This window comes from Eptesicus fuscus, chromosome 15 (assembly GCF_027574615.1).
Source record: "Eptesicus fuscus isolate TK198812 chromosome 15, DD_ASM_mEF_20220401, whole genome shotgun sequence".
Classification (NCBI taxonomy): domain Eukaryota; kingdom Metazoa; phylum Chordata; class Mammalia; order Chiroptera; family Vespertilionidae; genus Eptesicus; species Eptesicus fuscus.
In genome coordinates, this window is record NC_072487.1 from 78,108,301 (window position 1) to 78,124,675 (window position 16,375).

The 16,375-nt window shown below is 65.9% G+C and overlaps 2 protein-coding genes across 2 annotated transcripts; one reads left to right on the top strand and one right to left on the bottom strand.

Moving 5' to 3' along the window:
* The first annotated feature begins 5,907 nt into the window (after window positions 1–5,907).
* Window positions 5,908–9,927, top strand: PPP1R26 (protein phosphatase 1 regulatory subunit 26). The gene is made up of 2 exons (XM_054727204.1): window positions 5,908–6,039; window positions 6,267–9,927. Exon 2 carries the CDS (start codon window positions 6,323–6,325, stop codon window positions 9,773–9,775), a length of 3,453 nt encoding a protein of 1,150 aa, XP_054583179.1. The 5' UTR covers window positions 5,908–6,039; window positions 6,267–6,322; the 3' UTR covers window positions 9,776–9,927.
* A 3,861-nt stretch (window positions 9,928–13,788) lies between these two features.
* On the bottom strand, window positions 13,789–16,328 carry PIERCE1 (piercer of microtubule wall 1). Its single transcript, XM_054727146.1, has 3 exons — window positions 15,597–16,328; window positions 14,822–14,903; window positions 13,789–14,127 (listed from the first exon to the last, which is right to left on the bottom strand). The coding sequence occupies exons 1-3, from the start codon at window positions 15,755–15,757 to the stop codon at window positions 13,936–13,938; spliced, it is 435 nt and encodes a 144-aa protein (XP_054583121.1). The 5' UTR covers window positions 15,758–16,328; the 3' UTR covers window positions 13,789–13,935.
* Between the last annotated feature and the right edge of the window lie 47 nt (window positions 16,329–16,375).

The window sequence follows — 16,375 nt, forward strand, 5'->3', positions numbered from 1 at the left end:
GTTCTTTTCCTCCTTATTTTTTTAAATATATTTTATTGAATTTTTACAGAGAGGCAGGGAGAGGGATAGAGAGTTAGAAACGTTGATGAGAGAAACATCGATCAGCTGCCTCCTGCACACCCCCTACTGGGGATGTGCCTGCAACCCAGGTTCATGCACTTGACCGGAATCGAACCTGGGACCTTTCAGTCTGCAGGCTGACGCTCTATTCACTGAGCCAAACCAGTCAGGGCTCCTCATTTTTTTAACTGATGTTTACAGAGAGGAAAGGATGGGGGGAAAGAGAAACACCAATGAGCCGAACATCCATCGGCTGCCTCCTGCACGCCCCCTACTGGGGATCAAGCCCGAAACCTAAGCACAGGCCCGGACTGGGAACAGAATCTGACCCTTGTAATGAGAAAACATTGATTAAAACAGTTCACCGAAGCATTAAAACCACTTCCCATGGGTTTCTTAACACTCAGCCGCCACGGTTCCCGGACGCTGGAGACTAGGAGGACCCCTCCTCGGCCCAGGGAAACGCCGCTGGTTTTTATTTTTCCAGACGCTGGCGTTTTCCAGACAGGAAACGGACGCCCGGTTTACCCCCACAGCCTCCGTGTCGGCCGCAGAGGCAGCCGGCAGGGACGGACGGACAGACAGACAGGAGACGCGGCTGTCTTCCTCTTGTCCTGCCCCTTGCACAGTGGGGGTTCGTCCCCACGGCCCTGGCACCCTGAGCGGCACCCGTGGGCCGTGGGCGACGATCTCTGGATTGTTTGAGAAATTAAACTGGGAAGGCGGCCCTAGCCGGCTTGGCTCAGTGGATAGAGCGTCGGCCTGCGGACTGAAGGGTCCCAGGTTCGATTCCGGTCAAGGGTACATGCCTGGATTGTGGGCTTGATCCCCAGTGGGGAGTGTGCAGGAGGCAGCCGATCAATGATTCTCTCTCATCATTGATGTTTCTGTCCCTCTCTCCTCCCTTCCTCTCTGAAATCAATAAAGAAATATATTTTTAAAAAAACAAAAAACTGGGGAAGCGTCCAAGCCTCCGTTCTGTGACAGAACCCGCGTGTCCCCTCCCCGCCCCCTCCCCATCAGGCCAGGTGAGCAGGACAGGAGGGGTGGGGGGTGGCACCAGGCCCGGCCCCCATGGGAGCCAGTCACCAGTTCCCCCCACTCCCTCCTCCAGCGCCCCACACGCTCAGAGGCCCTGTGGCCAGTCCTCCCTCCCTCCCTCCCTTCCTTCCTTCCATTCTTTCTTTAATTTATTCTTTATTGACTTCAGAGATGAAGGGGAGACAGAAACACCAGTGATGAGGATCTCTGACCGGCTGCCTCCTGCACCCCCTACTGGGGATGGAGCCGGCCACCCCGCCTGTGACCTCCTGACTCGCAGGTCGAAGCTCAACCACGAAGCCACCCGGCTGGGCCCGGTGGCCAGTTCTCGAGTGACTGCGGGAAGCTTCTGTGAAACACGGGCTGGAGCCCGCCGGCCTGGCTCCCTGGGCCATGACCCCGAGGCCACGGCAGCCGGAGGCCTGGATGGAGCTGGCCCTGCAGCGCGCAGCTGGGGGCGCCTGGGGCCGGGCAGGGGACCGGCTGCCTCCAGGGCTGGGGCCAGGCTCTCCGGGACTCGGCAGCTCACGACCCCGGCCTGGACCTCAGAATCCAGCAGCCGCCCGCACCCCCCTCCCAGCCTGCACTCCCACCTCGGGGTGCAGGGCGGGCCTCCCCGACTCCCGGCACCGAGTGGTGGAGGACAGGGCGGCCCCCCCCCGGGGGTCCCCGCCTCCGCAGGGCTGTGGGGGTCACACCAACAGCAGTTCACCGCGGCGCCGGGACCCAGTCGGAGGTGGGGCGGCCCCGGCTCCGCAGCGGCCGGCAGGTGGGCGCGCGCTCGCCGGGCGGGGGTCCGGCCGGGCCGCGCGCCTCCCCCGGAACTCGGCCGTGCCATTCCCATGATGCCCAGCCAGCGGGCACGGCTTCCGGAGCGCGGCCGCAGCGCCCGCCGCCGCCGGTAGGTCCGGGGAGGGGGCGCCGGGGGTCGCCCCGCCCCGCGCGCCCCGCCCTCCGCGCGGCCCCGGACGCCGGGCGGGGGTGCGGGGAGCGGCGCCGGGGAGCAGGCGGCCCAGCCCCCTCCGCGCGGCCGAGGGGCGGGGCGCCGGGACCCCGCGGCCCCGCGCGCCCCCCGCGCGCCGCTGCTCCCCGGGGACGCGGGCCGGACCGGCCGGCGCGGGGGGGGGGCGGCGGCGAGGGGCCGGGCGGCGGGCGGAGGTGAGCGCCGCGCAGGGCGGAGGGCGGCGGGCAGGCCGCGGACGGCGGCCCGGGCCCCGGGGAGGGCGCGCGGGGCGGGGGCGCGATCGCCGGGCGCGGGGGCTGGTACCGCCCGGACGGGGGTCGCGGCCCCCGAGGCAGCCCCGGCCCCGCCGCCGCGTCGCCCGCCCCTGCGAGTCCCCCGGTCGGGAAGCCGGCGGGGCGCGGGGCGCACCAGGTGAGGCGCAGGTGAGGGCCCGGGGTCCGCTTCCGGCCGGCGCGGCGCCCCCACCCTCGGAGCGCGGCCGAGGACCCCCGACCCCGCGGAAGGGCAGTGGCGTCCGGCGCAGCTTCCGGGAGGGTCCCTGGCGCCCCGCGGCCCCTGGACCCAGAGGCAGCCCAACCGGGGTGCAGACTGCGGGCGGGGGGGGGGCCTGCCCCTCCCCTGCGGTGCTCGCCCCACGTGGCTGAGGACCTGGTCGGCCCGGCAGAGGCAGTGCGGGCACCAGCGCCCCCAGGAAGGGAGCACGGCGGGGGGGGGGGGGGGGGAAGGGTCAGCTGTGAGGGCCTCACCCTGCCTCGGACCCCAGGCACCGCTTGGCCCTGCAGCTCTGCTTGGGGACGAGCTGCGGGATGTGAGGTCTGGCCTCCTAGCTGGCCCACCCCCCATCCCCCACCTCCCACCTCCCACCTCCGGTTGGCCTGCCGGGCCCTCCCCTCCGTAATCCCGGGGGACTCCCCCCCCAACCCGGAAGGCACCAGGGGCTGGACCACTGTGGGTGATGTGTGGGGGCACTAGGGGATGTATGGGGCCACTAGGGGATGTGTGGGGGGCATTAGGGGATGTATGGGGGCATTAGGGGATGTATGGGGGCATTAGGGGATGTGTGGGGGGCATTAGGAGATGTACGGGGGCATTAGGGGATGTGTGGGGGCATTAGGAGATGTGGGGGGCATTAGGGGGTGTATGGGGGGCATTAGGGGGTGTATGGGGCCACTAGGGGATGTGTGGGGGCCACTAGGGGGTGTGTGGGGGGCACTAGGGGATGTATGGGGGCATTAGGGGATGTATGGGGGCATTAGGAGATGTATGGGGGCATTAGGGGATGTGTGGGGGGCATTAGGGGATGTATGGGGGCACTAGGGGATGTATGGGGGCATTAGGGGATGTATGGGGGCATTAGGGGATGTGTGGGGGCATTAGGGGATGTGTGGGGGCATTAGGGGATGTATGGGGGCATTAGGGGATGTGTGGGGGCATTAGGGGATGTGTGGGGGCATTAGGTGCAGGGAGCCGGGCTGTGCAAGATCCAGGCCAGTGTTCTCCGCCCGGAGGAGTGTGTCCAGCCTGAGAGGATGCCCAGGGCCCGTCACCACTTTTCAGTTCTGGCAGCACGCGGCTTTGGGGTCCGGCTGGGTGTCCCCCCAGCCAGCTCGGACCTGGCCTGGGCTCTCGGGGTGCAGGGGCAGTGTGGTCTAGGGAGTTCTCCTGAGAGGTTCCCTCGGCAGTTGCTTTAAAGCGACAGGCTGTTGCTGGAGACGCCCCTGAGTGTTTAACCTGGATCTTGCACGGGGCAGGCGGACCGTTCACAAACCCGGCGTCCTCAAACTACGGCCGTTTGTTTTTTTACTTCAAAATAAGATCTGTGCAGTGTGCATAGGAATTTGTTCAGTTTTTTTAAACTATAGTCTGGCCCTCTCCCGGCCTGAGGGACAGGGAACGGCCCGTTTAAAAAGTGAGGACCCTGTCACAAACTATTGGGTAGAGTCCGAGCTCTACAGCCGGCCAAGGCCGTCCGCCTTCCGCTCGGTCAGCACTCAGCACCGGCCCCTGGCTCTCCCGGCTTTGCCTCCCGGTGGAAACCACTGCGGCCTGTCCGCGGGCCGCGCTGACGGGAGTGCTGAAGGGTTAGCATTCTCCGTCGCGGCCCCTCCATCGCTGGTGCCCACTGCTCTGCGGCTGGGATGTGAGGGCAAGGGCGTGGGTGCCAGGGCTGGGGGCTGGGCCACCTGCTTCCCCCACCGTCCCGGTGCCCCTGGGCCCAGCGGGTGGTAAACTAGTGATGAACTCGATTTGGCCGCAGGGAGAATTCTTCCAAAATTAATTTTGGGCCCTTAAATTGATGCTGTTTCTTTCCATAAAGATATACATGTATGATCAGCCTGTGAACTCCGTGTCTCTGCCTCTATCCTGGCAGCGCAAAGTCTCTCACACGTGGGAAAGGACCCCACGCGGGCAGGTGGGCGATGGAGACCTCAGGCCCGGGAGGCGCCAGCGTTGGCCACTTTATCCAAACTCCGAACCTGGACTTGAAGAGAGTTCCAAGTAAAGGCAAGAATCCCTTGACACTGGTTTCCTGGTTTGTGTGTGTGTAATATATGGTGTGTTTTTTTATTTCCGAGGGAGAGGGAGAGAGAGATAGAAACATCAACGATGAGAGAGAATCATGGATTGGCTGCCTCCTGTACGCCCCCCACTGGGCATCAAGCCCACAGCACAGGCATGTACCCTGACCAGGAATCGAACTGTGACCTCCTGGTTCATAGGTCGACGCTCAACCACTGAGCCACGGCAGCTGGGCTACATTAGACATCTATACATATAATCTATATATATAAAAGGCTAATATGCTAAGGGTCTTACTGTCTGACCGGTCACTATGATGCACATTGACCACCAGGGGGCAGACACTCCCAGGAGCTGCCCCTGTGACGCACGCTGGCCATTTACAGAGAAACGGCAACTCGGACCTGGCACCCACAAAGCAACACTCGGCTTCCCCCAAATGGGACACAGGCCCCGCCACCACCCCAGAGCAACACCCCACCAAATCGCAGCCGTCGCTGCCGAGACCCCGTGGCGCAAAATGCCACCGGCTTCCTCTCCCTAGCGACCAGCCTCCTTGCAGTTTCTTCAGCCCAGGAACACGACCTGCTTTACAGCCAGGTGCAGACATTTCACACTTTAACCAAATGTCTGTGAAGCGTTTCCCGTGCCTCATCTCATTTGATCCTCACTGAAGTCCTGGAGTAGGTAGAGAGGAGACTCAGTGGAATCCTATTTTCTTTTCATTAGCTGGAAAACGGAGATTTAGAAAGCTTAGAAACTTGACCCGACTGAACAGAAGTAAGAAATGGTGGACCTTGACAATGACTTCAGGTTTCTCACTGCACAGAATATAGTCAGACACGGCTGCAGTTAAATATTTCACCCTTTGTTCTCCCTGCGTGATCTACAATAACAATCTGCTTCGTGTTGATACTTACTGCTGTGTTCCTGACAATGACCTGGAAGAGAAGTTGGGGTGCTTCACTGGGCTGGGAAAAGCTTAGCTACATCAGAAAGTGGGTCTAATTAAGCAAGTTTGTTCTCTGTAAAAGGCTGAGTTGACTCGCGCGTGTGCGATACCTATAAAGCTCTCGCTGGCGCCAATCGCACCCGTGTGTTTCGATCTGTCATTGTCCATCGTGAATTTGGCTGACACTTCTATTACAGAGAAAGGGCGAATAGCGATATTAAAATATTCCTTCTAATTAATTTCCTTTCAATGTGCACGAATCCGTGCACCGGGCCACTGGTTTTTAAGTAAAAAGTGACTCTGTAGAGATGTTTGGGGAAGTGATTGCTGAGTTGCTCACCTCTTTAATGTCCTCTCTCAGGGGCTCGCTGCTCCCGTCAAGAATGAACCGACCCCCGGGGTCCCGCCCGCTCACCCCCTAGGGTCCGAGTCCTCCTGCCCTGGAACCTGCAGAGAAGGGAGTGCGGCCTTCATCGCCTGGGCCCCTGGGCAGCCCCCGGAGGTACGAGAAGCCTGTTCTCTCTCAGAGAAGGTGGGGGTGCCGCGTGGGCGCAGGGACGGGGAAGGGCAGACACGTGTGCATTCACATGGGCGCTTCTGGGCGGGCGGCTGAGCCCTCCCCGCCCAGCCCAGGACGCTGAGGCCACGCAGCCCGAGGCCCCTGCCGACCAGACGCTGACCCTCTGTCCCTCCCGCAGTGCGTCTCACCCGCGTCTCTCTTCCCCGCAGGATGTGAAGCGAGCGGCGGACAGACCGGCCCCCGCGTGCCTCCGTCGGCCGCTAGGATGTTCCTCATGAACGCGCCTCCCGTGCTCCCTCTCCAGTCCGCGTGGGAGGCCTGCGGGCCGCCGGGGAGCTGTCGGTTTCCCGGCCGCCTCTCGGAGCCGGAGGGCGCGGCGGGCGCGGCGGTGAGCGCCCGGGTGCAGATGATCATCAGCTCGCTGCGGGGCGACCGGGCAGCGCGGGGCCGGAGCCAGGAGCGCGCCCTGCACCGAGGCCACAGGGGCCGCCACGCCCAGCCGGCCGCCGCCCCCGCCTGCGGGCTTGCTGCTCACTCGGACCCCAAGAGGAGGGAGGCGGCCTCGGCCCCCGGCGCCCCGGGGCGGGACTCGGACAGTGACGACTCCGTGGACCGGGGCATCGAGGAGGCCATCCAGGAGTACCTGAAGGCCAAGAGCGGGGCCGCCGACCGGGACCCTCGGTGCCACCCGGAGCCGCCTCCGAACAGCGCCCCGACTACCCCGTGTCCCCCAACGCGGGCCCCTGGCTCGGGAGGCATCCCCGGTGGCCGCGTGGGAGCCGGCCAGGCCCCGGGCTCCGCCTCCCCGGGCAGCGTCAGCAGCGAGGACTCCTTCGAGCAGGGCATCCGGGCGGAGATAGAGCGGTTCCTGAGGGAGAAGAGGCGGCACGAGGCCCCGCAGGGCGAGCGGCCGGCGGACAGAAAGCCCAGCCCCGGCGCCCACCTGGCCACACCCGCCCTCAGGCCCGGCAAAGAGCTTGTTTTCCAGAATCCTCCCCGGTTGGCCACGGCAGCCGCGCCGCCCAGGAGCCTCAGGTCCAAGGTCGCCGCCGAGCCCGAGAGCGTGGGCGGCCCGAAGCCCGCACCGCCCCGGCCGGCCGCCGCCTGCCGCACTGCGGACGCCCCCGGGAAGGGCCGGGTCAGGAGGAACCTGGGCCCCGGGCGGCGGGGACAGGGAGTCAGGAGCACCGGCCCGGACCCCGTGCGCGCGGCGGCCGACTCCAGCAGCGACGACGGCATCGAGGAGGCCATCCAGCGGTACCAGCGGGAGAAGAGGAAGGAGGCGAGCGGGGACCTGCCCCAGAAAACCCCGCCCGGGGAGCCGCCGCCCGTCCCTCCTGCCCACGGCGCCAGCCACGCCCCGAAAAGTGCCTTGCCCGACACCCCCAGGAGAGCGCCGGGCAAGAGGAAGCCCGTGGCCTCGAAGGCTGCGGACCTGGGCCCGGGCGGCCTGGACCCCGACCACCCCTCCAAGCCACCAAGGGAGCCCAAAGCCCCCGCCGCCCCGGGCAGCACGGCGGCCAGGAGCCGGTTTGCGGACGGGGCCTCGTGCCGCGCGGACTCCGCCGAGCTGATGTGCGCCGAGGCGATCCTGGACATCTCCAAGACCATCCTGCCGGCCCCCGGGGAGGCCGGAGCCGGGCCCCCGCCCGCCAGCCCGCTCCCTGGTCCCCGCAGGGGGCCTTCCCGCTCGGATGGCGACAGCAGCTCTGTGGACAGCGACGACAGCATAGAGCAGGAGATCCGGAACTTTCTGGCGCTGAAGGCACAGTCGGGGACTTTGCTGGCCAGAGCGGACACCTGCCCGCCGCCCACACAGAGCCCCCTGCTGCCGCCGGGCCCCCCCGGGCAGGCTGGTGACGCCAAGGCCCCCGTCCCTAAAGCCCCGGGGCCTCCGCTGAGCTGCGGGAGGAAACGCAGGGCAGGCGGCGGCGCCGTGCGGTCGTTGACACCCAAGAAAACGAGAGAGGCGGTGAAGGAGGGCGCCCCGGACACCGGCCCCGGCCAGGCCCCTGGGAGGGACGGCGAGGCCCCTGGGAGGGACGGCGAGGCCAGGGGGCAGTGCCCCCCCTGCAGGACGGCCGGGCTGGGGGATGAGCACGGAGCCGCGGACGCGAGGGGCGGGGTGGCGCCGGGCCCCGGGAAGGAGGCCGAGGCCCCGCGTGCGGACGGGAAGGAGAGCTCGGAGGACAAGAGCAGCTCGCTGGACAGCGACGAGGACCTGGACACGGCCATCAAGGACCTGCTGCGGTCCAAGCGGAGGCTCAGGAGGCGCTGGAGGGACCCGCGCGCCGGGGGCCGGAAGAAGGTCCGGTTCGGCAGCACCGAGGCGGGGGCCCTGGGTCCGCAGGGCGGCCCCCAGAGAGGCGGCCGGGACCGAAGCCCGGCCGTGCTGAGAAGCTGCCTCTCCAAGTCCAAGAGGGACGGCTGGGCGGGCCCGCCCGGGAGACCTTCCCGTGGCTTCCGCGGCCCCACGGAGAGCGCCAGGCCGGGCGGCGTTGGGCCCGCGGACCCGCCCCAGGCCCTCCCGTCCGGGCCGAGTCCATTCCCCAGCGAGGCCGAGGCCCGCCACCGCCCCGGCTCAGCCGCCGGCCCCGGCCTCCGGTCTGATGACAGCAGCTCCGTGGACAGCGACGACAGCATCGAGCTGGAGATCCGGAAGTTTCTGGCCGAAAAGGCCAAGGAGACGGAGAGCGGCTCAGAAACTCCGGGAGCGGCTCCGGGGAGCGGGCCCAGGCCAGAGCCACTGTGCCGGAAGGGGGCGGCCCCGGCCCCGGCCCCGGCCCCGCAGCCGGGCATGTGCACACGGAGCCAGAGGGGCAGGGGGACCCCTCAGCCAACGGCGGGGCCCCGGGGCACCCCCCGCACGGAGCCGGCCTGCCTCCCCGCTGCTCCGCCCAGAGGCCAGCCGGGGGCGCCCCGGAGCAGCAGTGGGACCGTGTCGGCCAGAGGGTCCCCCGCGGGCAAGAGAAGCCTTCATCCTCACAGAGACCAGAGCCCGCGAGGGGCGTCCAGCGTGGCGGAGGCGGAGGCCCGGGCGCGGAGTCCCGGGGGGGCCTTGCCCGTGGCCTCTCAGAGCCGGAGCGCCCCGACTCGGAGCCCGCGAGCCGACAGGGAGGGGGGGCCCCAGGCCGGCCTCACCCTCCCGTGGGGCGAGTTCGCCCCCCAGAGTCCCCTGCAGGGCACGTGGGCGCTGAGCTCAGAAGGCAGGGACGTGGCGTGGAAGGGGGCGCTGGGGAGCGAGAGGGAGGGGGCGCCGGAGGGCCAGGCCCGGGGCGCCGCCGGCCTCGCCACGGACCCCAGGAAGGGCCTGCCCTTTGCGGGCTTCTCCCCGCTGCTCCCCACGCAGCTGTTCCACTTCAGGAGCAGTGCGACCTGGGGGGCCCCGGGCCCCGGGCTCTTCAGCCCCGGCCTGAGCCTGCCGCTGCAGGGCCCGGCCTTCTCGGCCTTCAGGGAGGCCCCCGCCGGCCACGCGGGCCGGTTCGGACGCTCACGCCTGCTCGGGAAGGAGGCCCGGCCCTGGCCCCGGAGGAGGGCACTGGGCTCGCGCGGCGGCAGGAACTCGGGCTCCGACGAGGACGTGTTGGACCTGAGGTATCGACGGCGGGCGGATCGAGACGAGGACCGGGAGGCCTGGCGCAGCGACACCAGCGAGCTGAGCGACACGTCCGTGGAGGACGGCAGCCCCGTGGCCAAGGGCAAAGTCCTCCAGCTGTGAGCAGGCGTCCTGGCGCCTGCGTGTCTGGGCCACGCGTGGACGTGCGCGTGGGCCTGTGCGTGTATAGTGACACCGGGAAGGGGGAGGGGCCCCTGTGACCGCCCTGTACATGTGTAACTAACGGGAAGCGATGCCCTTATTTAACACGTGTGTCCTGGTAAATATGATTTTTGTAGCTTTTTTTGTAAATTATTTAAAGTGCTGTAAAAACTATTTTTGGAAACTAGAGCTGTTGGGTTTTGTAGGGCGTCCCCGGCGGTGGTTCGTGGCTTCCCCAGCGCACCCGCCCCCCCACTCCCCCGAGCCCTGAGGTCTCCGTCCGGGGGTTCCTGGGCGTGGCTGTTAGAGGGGGCCCTGGGCCGGGAGGCTGAGCACGTCCCCTGAGCTCTGCAGCCGCAGCCGTGCGCTTAGCGTCCGTGTCCAGAGCACGATGAGGTCTCAAGTGCCCGGCCGGCGTGGCTCGGGCTGAGCATCGAATCACGAGCCAGGAGGTCAGGGTTCGGTTCCCGGTCAGGGCACAGGCCCAGGTTGTGGGCTCGATCCCCAGTGGGGGGCGTGCAGGAAGCAGCTGATCGATGATTCTCTCATCATCGATGTTTCTCTCTCCCCCTCTCACTTCTCTCTGAAGTCAAATTTTTTAAAGACACGCTTTGTAAAACAACAAAGGTATTGTCACCTTGACACCCCCCCCCCCCAGGGTTAATGTAAGGGGCCGTTAGAGGGTGAAGCAGGGCAAATCCCGCCCTCCCGGCCTGCAGCCCACGCCAGGCTCGCGGGCAGGCTGCCGGGAGGGGCTCGCGGGGCTCGCGGGCGGGCAGGGCGTTTGGTGCGCTGGCCATTCCGGTGCTGTTGTCAGCGTTGAGCTGTCACAATAGATTAGAAACCTCTTACCCTGACTATCATTAAAAGACAAAAGGTCACCGAAGAGAAATACAGAGGCACCGATGAAAGTAAGCTTTGAGAGTAAGAAGTTCCTGGTTGTAAGCAAACCCGGCAGCTAAATGGAGTGATTAGCAAAGTGCACAAACCTCCCTCTCCCGGGGTTTGCTCTGGGAGGGGAGGAGAAGGGAGGGGAGGGGAGATGATGAAGCTGGTGGCAGAGCGCGGTTTCCGGGAGCCGTGGATGCCCCATCCAGCACCCTGTGGGGCGGGCTGCTGTCCCCCCGTGTTCCGGTCACCCCACGTCCCGACCGCCTTGTCTGCAGTTCTGGTTGGATGTACGCGCGGGAATGAGCTCGGTACACGGTCCGAAGGGTGTTTTCGTTTCTCCTCGGCCGCGCTGTGCGATCTCCCACACGGGCGAGTTCTGGGAGCACCCAGTCCGCCCAGGGGGTCTGACGCTCCCCCCTCAGGACACAGCTTCCGGTTTGAAAACACGCTCAAGAGACACAACGTCCCTGGGCTGTGGTGGCCGAGCCCCTGATCTGTGCGAAGGTGCAGGAAGTGAGGGCCGGGAGGCGGGTCAGACGCCGGGACCCCGCCCCTCCCAGCACATCCCCACGGCGGCTCCGGCCGGGGCCCCCGCCTTTGGGCCCTAAGCTTCCCATCGGGAAATGGGGGGCAGGAGTAAGACTAGCCCCAGGTGTGGGGGTCAGAGGAGGGGATAAAGCCCTTTGCAAACCGTAGGCGGCAGGTGGACGGGGAGGAACGGCCGCCACAGCGCCGGGCCGGTGGCGCCAGAGCTGCAGACGGCGACCAGCTTGGGAAGAAGCGCGGGCACAGAGGTCTTTCCTCCTCTCCGGCACGCCTTCCACTTGGGATCGGCGCAGAGTCCAGGCCGCGCAATCGGTAGCAGCTGTTAGAAACGGCAGTTGTTGGCCACGAGCAGCCAGAGCCCCTCCGTGCCCGTCCTGCCAGCATGCACTGGCGATGCCGTCGGGGAGCTTGGCATCCTTTATTTATTTATTTTTTTAAGGAAAATAAATACAGCTCCCTTATTTTGTTGTTGTTAATCCTCACCTGAGGCTTTTTCCCATTGCTTTTCAGGGAGAGGGAGGAAGGGGGAGAGAAAAACATTGATATGAGAGAGACACATGGACTGGTCGCCTCCCGCACTCGCCCTGACCAGGGGCAGGGCGGGAACCGCAACCCAGGCTCGTATGTGCCCTTGACCATGAATCAAACCGGAAACCCTTGGGGGTGGGGGCTCCCACCACCGAGAACACCAGCCGGGCTAACTAGAGCTCCCTTCCAATGGCGTGGAACTCCTCCGTCTTTTCCTTTAAGGAGCCTTTGCCGCCCAGCCCGGTTGTGGCTCGGCTGGTTGAGCGTCATCCGTGCACCGAGGTCGCCGGTTCGGTTCCCATCAGGGGCACATGCCCAGGTGGGGGCTCGATCCCCAGTAGGAGGCGTGCGGGAGGCAGCCGGTCAATGTTTCTCTCTCTCTCCCTCTCCCTACCTCTCGCTCTAAAAAAACTTAAAAACCTATTTTTTAAAAAAGGAGAAAGAAGCCTCTGCTGACCACGGTGCCCGGGCACTGCCCACGCTCAGTCCTCGGAGCGGTGCTGTGGGGGCCCCCGCATCCCGTCAGCGGGCGAGACCAGCCGGAGCCCGGAGCCGCGCTGAGAATGGGGAGTCTGTCCGGGTACGGGGTCTCCCCTGGTGCCCGGCCCGGGCAGCCGCCTCGTCACAGGGGTCCCGGCCTCGCCGCTTCTGAGGCACGAGGAGAGGCTGTCTGTGCCGGTCTGACCCCCCCTCCCCCTCCCTCCCCCCCCACCCCCCACCCCCCCCACCCCACCCCACCCCCCGGCTCAGCGGTCGAGGAAGGACTCGCTCTTTGCTGAGTGTAGACACGTGGTGGGAGGCCTTCTTCTCTGGTCATTTCATCCGGAGACTAAACTCGGACGGCGGCTCCGTACTTCGGTGTTTTAACGAAGGGAGGTCAGAACTGAGCCCCAGTGGGACGCCTGGGGTCGGGGGTGTCCCCGCTCGGCTCACACGGGTCCCGGCTTCAGGAGCTCCGTGTGTCTTTTTATTTCTTTTCTTTTCTTGGTTAATCCTCGCCCGGAGATACTTCTGTTTTTCCCAATGATTTTCAGAGCATGGAAGGGAGGGGAGGGGAAGGGGAGGAGAGATCAATGTGAGAGGCACGTCGATTGGCCGCCTCCCACGTGGGGCCCCTGGGGATCGAAGCTGCAGCCCAGGTCCGTGCCCTCGAATCTGATCGGGAATCGAGCCGTGACCCTTCGCTGCGTGGCCGATGCTCCCGGCGGGCCAGGGCTCAGGCCTGCGCCGTCTTATCAAACGTACTGGCTTCCTCTGGAAACCGCGTTCATCCCAAACTGGACACGGAGGGTGTTGCCAAGATGCTCACTTTGGTGCCGATCCCCAAAGGCTCCAATGAATAAACTGAGGGTTCGTCTCCCCCCAAATCCAGGTGCGAGTCAACTCTCTTCGGTGCAAGTCCGTCAAGAAGGCGCTGCTTCTGTCTGGTTTCCCATGTGACGAGCGCATCTCCTGAAGGCGGGGTGTCCTGAAGGGGGGGGGGGCTTCCTCCTGAAAGCAGGGTGTCCTCCTGAAGGCGGGGTCCCTCCGCAGGCGGCGTCCGTGTGGCTGCCATGAGGCTGTTTTCTCCCTGAGGACCCCCGGCTCCCGGGCCCCCAGCCGAGGACCGGCCACCAGATCAAACCGCCGCTGCAGCGGCTCCCCCTGAGGACACCTGCTCCCTGCTCCCTGCCGCGTGGTTTGGGGTTTTTCCACTTTTCACTAAAAAGTTTACACGAACACGAAGGCAAGAACTCCCCTGTGGCCGCCCGCCCGCCTGGCTTCCTCGTGGCCGGAGGGTGTTGGCGGGGACCCCAAGTCTGTCCTCTGTGGCTCAGGGACCCACACGGCCCTGCTGCCTGGCGCTTTCCAGAGGATTCCGCAGCGCCTCCCTGGCCCTCCCCACACAGTGAGCACCGTGAGCAGGAACACGGCTCCCAACAGAGACACGGGGGCGCGTTCAGGGCGACGCGTGGGCCCCCAGACGCCCGCCGACCTGCCCCTCGACCCCAGGTGAGTCGGGGACTCGGGATGGGGCAACATTTTAATGCAAAGACAAGGCAGCGGCCCCTCCCCGCTCAGCTGTCCGCCGGGAAAAGGGGCCGCACAGAGGAAAGGCGTTTGGAGGGGCAGCAGCGAGCGCCGGGCAGCCACGGGGAGGGGGGCGGCCGCCGGCCTCAGTCGTTGCAGATGGAGGGCCTGCGGACGTTGTAGCTGGGGTGGAAGTTCAGCCGGTTGTAGGAGGTGATGCAGTTGTCGGCGCCCGACACGGTGCTCTTCTCCACGTGGACGTTGAAAGAAGTGTTCCGGAACATTCCAGCAGCTGCCAGTTGTCTGGAGAAGCTATTTGAACACGCATAGAATGCTTTCTGGAAGCGCAAAGGGAACACAGCGTGCACGGGGCACTCTTACCGGCTCGTCATTCGGTATTTTTGGGAGAAAGAATTCGTAAGAAAACGTCTCTCTTCTCGGGAAGCACGAGGCCAGTGAGCGACAGGAAGGCCTCCTTACCCCCGGCCGGCCCAGGTCACGCCCGCCGTCCGGGACAATGACCAGCTGGGCCTCCTCCCCCCGTCACACGGAGGGAAGGGTCAGCTCCGGGCCGCCTGCGTGTGGCTACGAGCCCTGATTTGGGGGTCCCGCCCCACGCCACCCCCAGTTCCTGGTTTACAAACTGTGCCACCAGGCCAGTTATTGGACCTTTGTTTGTTTGCCTCAGAACGGACAGCCCCTGTGCGCGCGTGTGCGTGTGTGTGTGTGTGCGTGTGTGCGCGTGTGTGTGTGTGTGTGTGTGCATGTGTGTGCATGTGTGTGAGTGAATGGGGCCGGTCCCTCGGGCACCCTGGGCGAGTGCACATGCACTCTGCACCGTGGAGCAATTTCTCCGCCAGATCTCAGGGCGAGTCGCTTCATTCCCACCCGCAGCAGCTCCGGTGCCTCCCGCTTTGCCGCCCGGAGCTCTGGGCGCCCCCAGCCCTCCCCCGAGGTGTGAGGCCTTTGAGGAATCCCGGGTTCCGGTCTCTTCTAGAGACGCCCACCCTCCCCGCGCTCCTCCCCGCTTACCGGCATCTCGTGCACGGTGGGCGCTCGGCCGCCGTAGGCCTGGTTACTGGTCCTGTACACCGAGACCGGCTCCTTGTTCCTCCTGGAGGGGACAGACCCTCTATTTTCCGTGCGTTCGTTCCTTTAACCCTGCCCGAGCCACAGCCTTCACGGTCTGGTGGAGGGAGCCTTGCTGGAGATGCAGCCCCGGATGTGCAGGCTCGGCCTCCTGGTCCCTCTGCCCACCTCTGCCCCTGCCCTTCTCAGAGAAAAGCCCTAGAGAACTTACCAGTGACAGCGCGGGGCCTCAGCACCCCGGCCGGGCACACCTTGTCGTTCCCTGGGTCGGTGGGTAGGCCTGGAGCTGTGTGTGGCTCAGCCTCCAGACCCTGCCCCCCCCCCTCCAGGGGGGTCCCTCCACTCCCCAGCCTGCCTGCAGCCCCTGGTACCAACTCTACTAACAGAGCAGTCTGACCGTGGGCTGTGGGCCCCGCACTGCGAGGTCTTCCCACCCTCCCAGTCCTCTCTCCCGGAAGGGAAGGAGGAGAACAGATCCCACTCGGGGGGTTGTGGGGGGCTAAGGGCGGGAAGGTGCGCGCCTTCGCAGCGAGTCCAAAGCTCGGGGCAGCATTGACGGCCCATTTGGTGAAGAGCTGACCTCGCTTTGACGGGGTGCCAGGCGGGCTGGGACCTGGGGCTCCCGCAGCAGGACTATCTGGGCGGACGCAGGGCCGCCCGCGGGAAAGGTGGCCTCTCTCTCCTGCCTTTGCCAGGTGGTCCCCACCTGTGGCCTCACCTGTAGCCCCGGAAGCACGCCGGGTGGTTGAACCTGGCCGGCAGGTCCGCATCCACGCGGTAGAAGTCGCTGGTCTTCTCCATGGGGGCCTGGGCCGCGGGCTCCACGGGCTCCGCGCTCACCACGGGCTCCGCGCTCTCTCCGGGGTTCTCGCTGGACATCCCGCCGTCCACGGAGCTGCACGGGGGAGACGAGAAAGGCCAGGCACAGCCTCTCCGCAGCCCGCGCCGCCTGGGTCGCGCGGCGTCCCGTTGCTAAGCGACGGCTTGGTCACCTGATTGGGTGGGTCGAGTCCTTAAAGGCGCCGCGCCTCTGCTGGCCGGAGGGGCTGAAGTTCGAAGTCTAGAACCTTCGGGGCGAGCAGGCCGGGATAACAAAACCTCACTTCCTGGGGTTGCAGCGCCGGGGACCCGGGATGCGGGCCGGGCGGGCCGACCTTGTCCCAAATGCCGGGAAAGCAGCCACCCGCGGGGTTGCCGCTCCGCCAGGCCCTCTGCCCGCAGGGCCCACGCTCCCCGCGCAGGGGCGCTCCGGACCTCGCGAGGTCGTGCCCCACAGCGCCCGGAGCCTCCATTTGGGCTCCAGATCCTCCTAACGGGTGGAACCCTCCTAAGCCGAGTGCATTTAAAACTAAAGCGAGCGTGTGCGAAGGCTGGTTGGGCTGCCCGGAGCCGACAGTCCCTGCCCGGCGGGTCCCGGGGAGAGCGGGTGGCACGAGGGGACGCGCACGGCCCGCCCTCGGAAGGAGGCGGGGACGCCCGGGGAGCGCGGCGCGGGGT

Excerpts from the sequence above, each read along its gene's own strand:
- PIERCE1 (XM_054727146.1), bottom strand. The coding sequence starts at position 15,757 with ATGTCCAGCGAGAACCCCGGAGAGAGCGCGGAGCCCGTGGTGAGCGCG. Across the intron at positions 14,904-15,596 it reads GCGTGCTTCCGGGGCTACAG|GAGGAACAAGGAGCCGGTCT; the intron begins GTGAGGCCACAG and ends TGTCCCCTCCAG. Across the intron at positions 14,128-14,821 it reads CCACCGTGCACGAGATGCCG|AAAGCATTCTATGCGTGTTC; the intron begins GTAAGCGGGGAG and ends TTGCGCTTCCAG.
- PPP1R26 (XM_054727204.1), top strand. The coding sequence starts at position 6,323 with ATGTTCCTCATGAACGCGCCTCCCGTGCTCCCTCTCCAGTCCGCGTGG.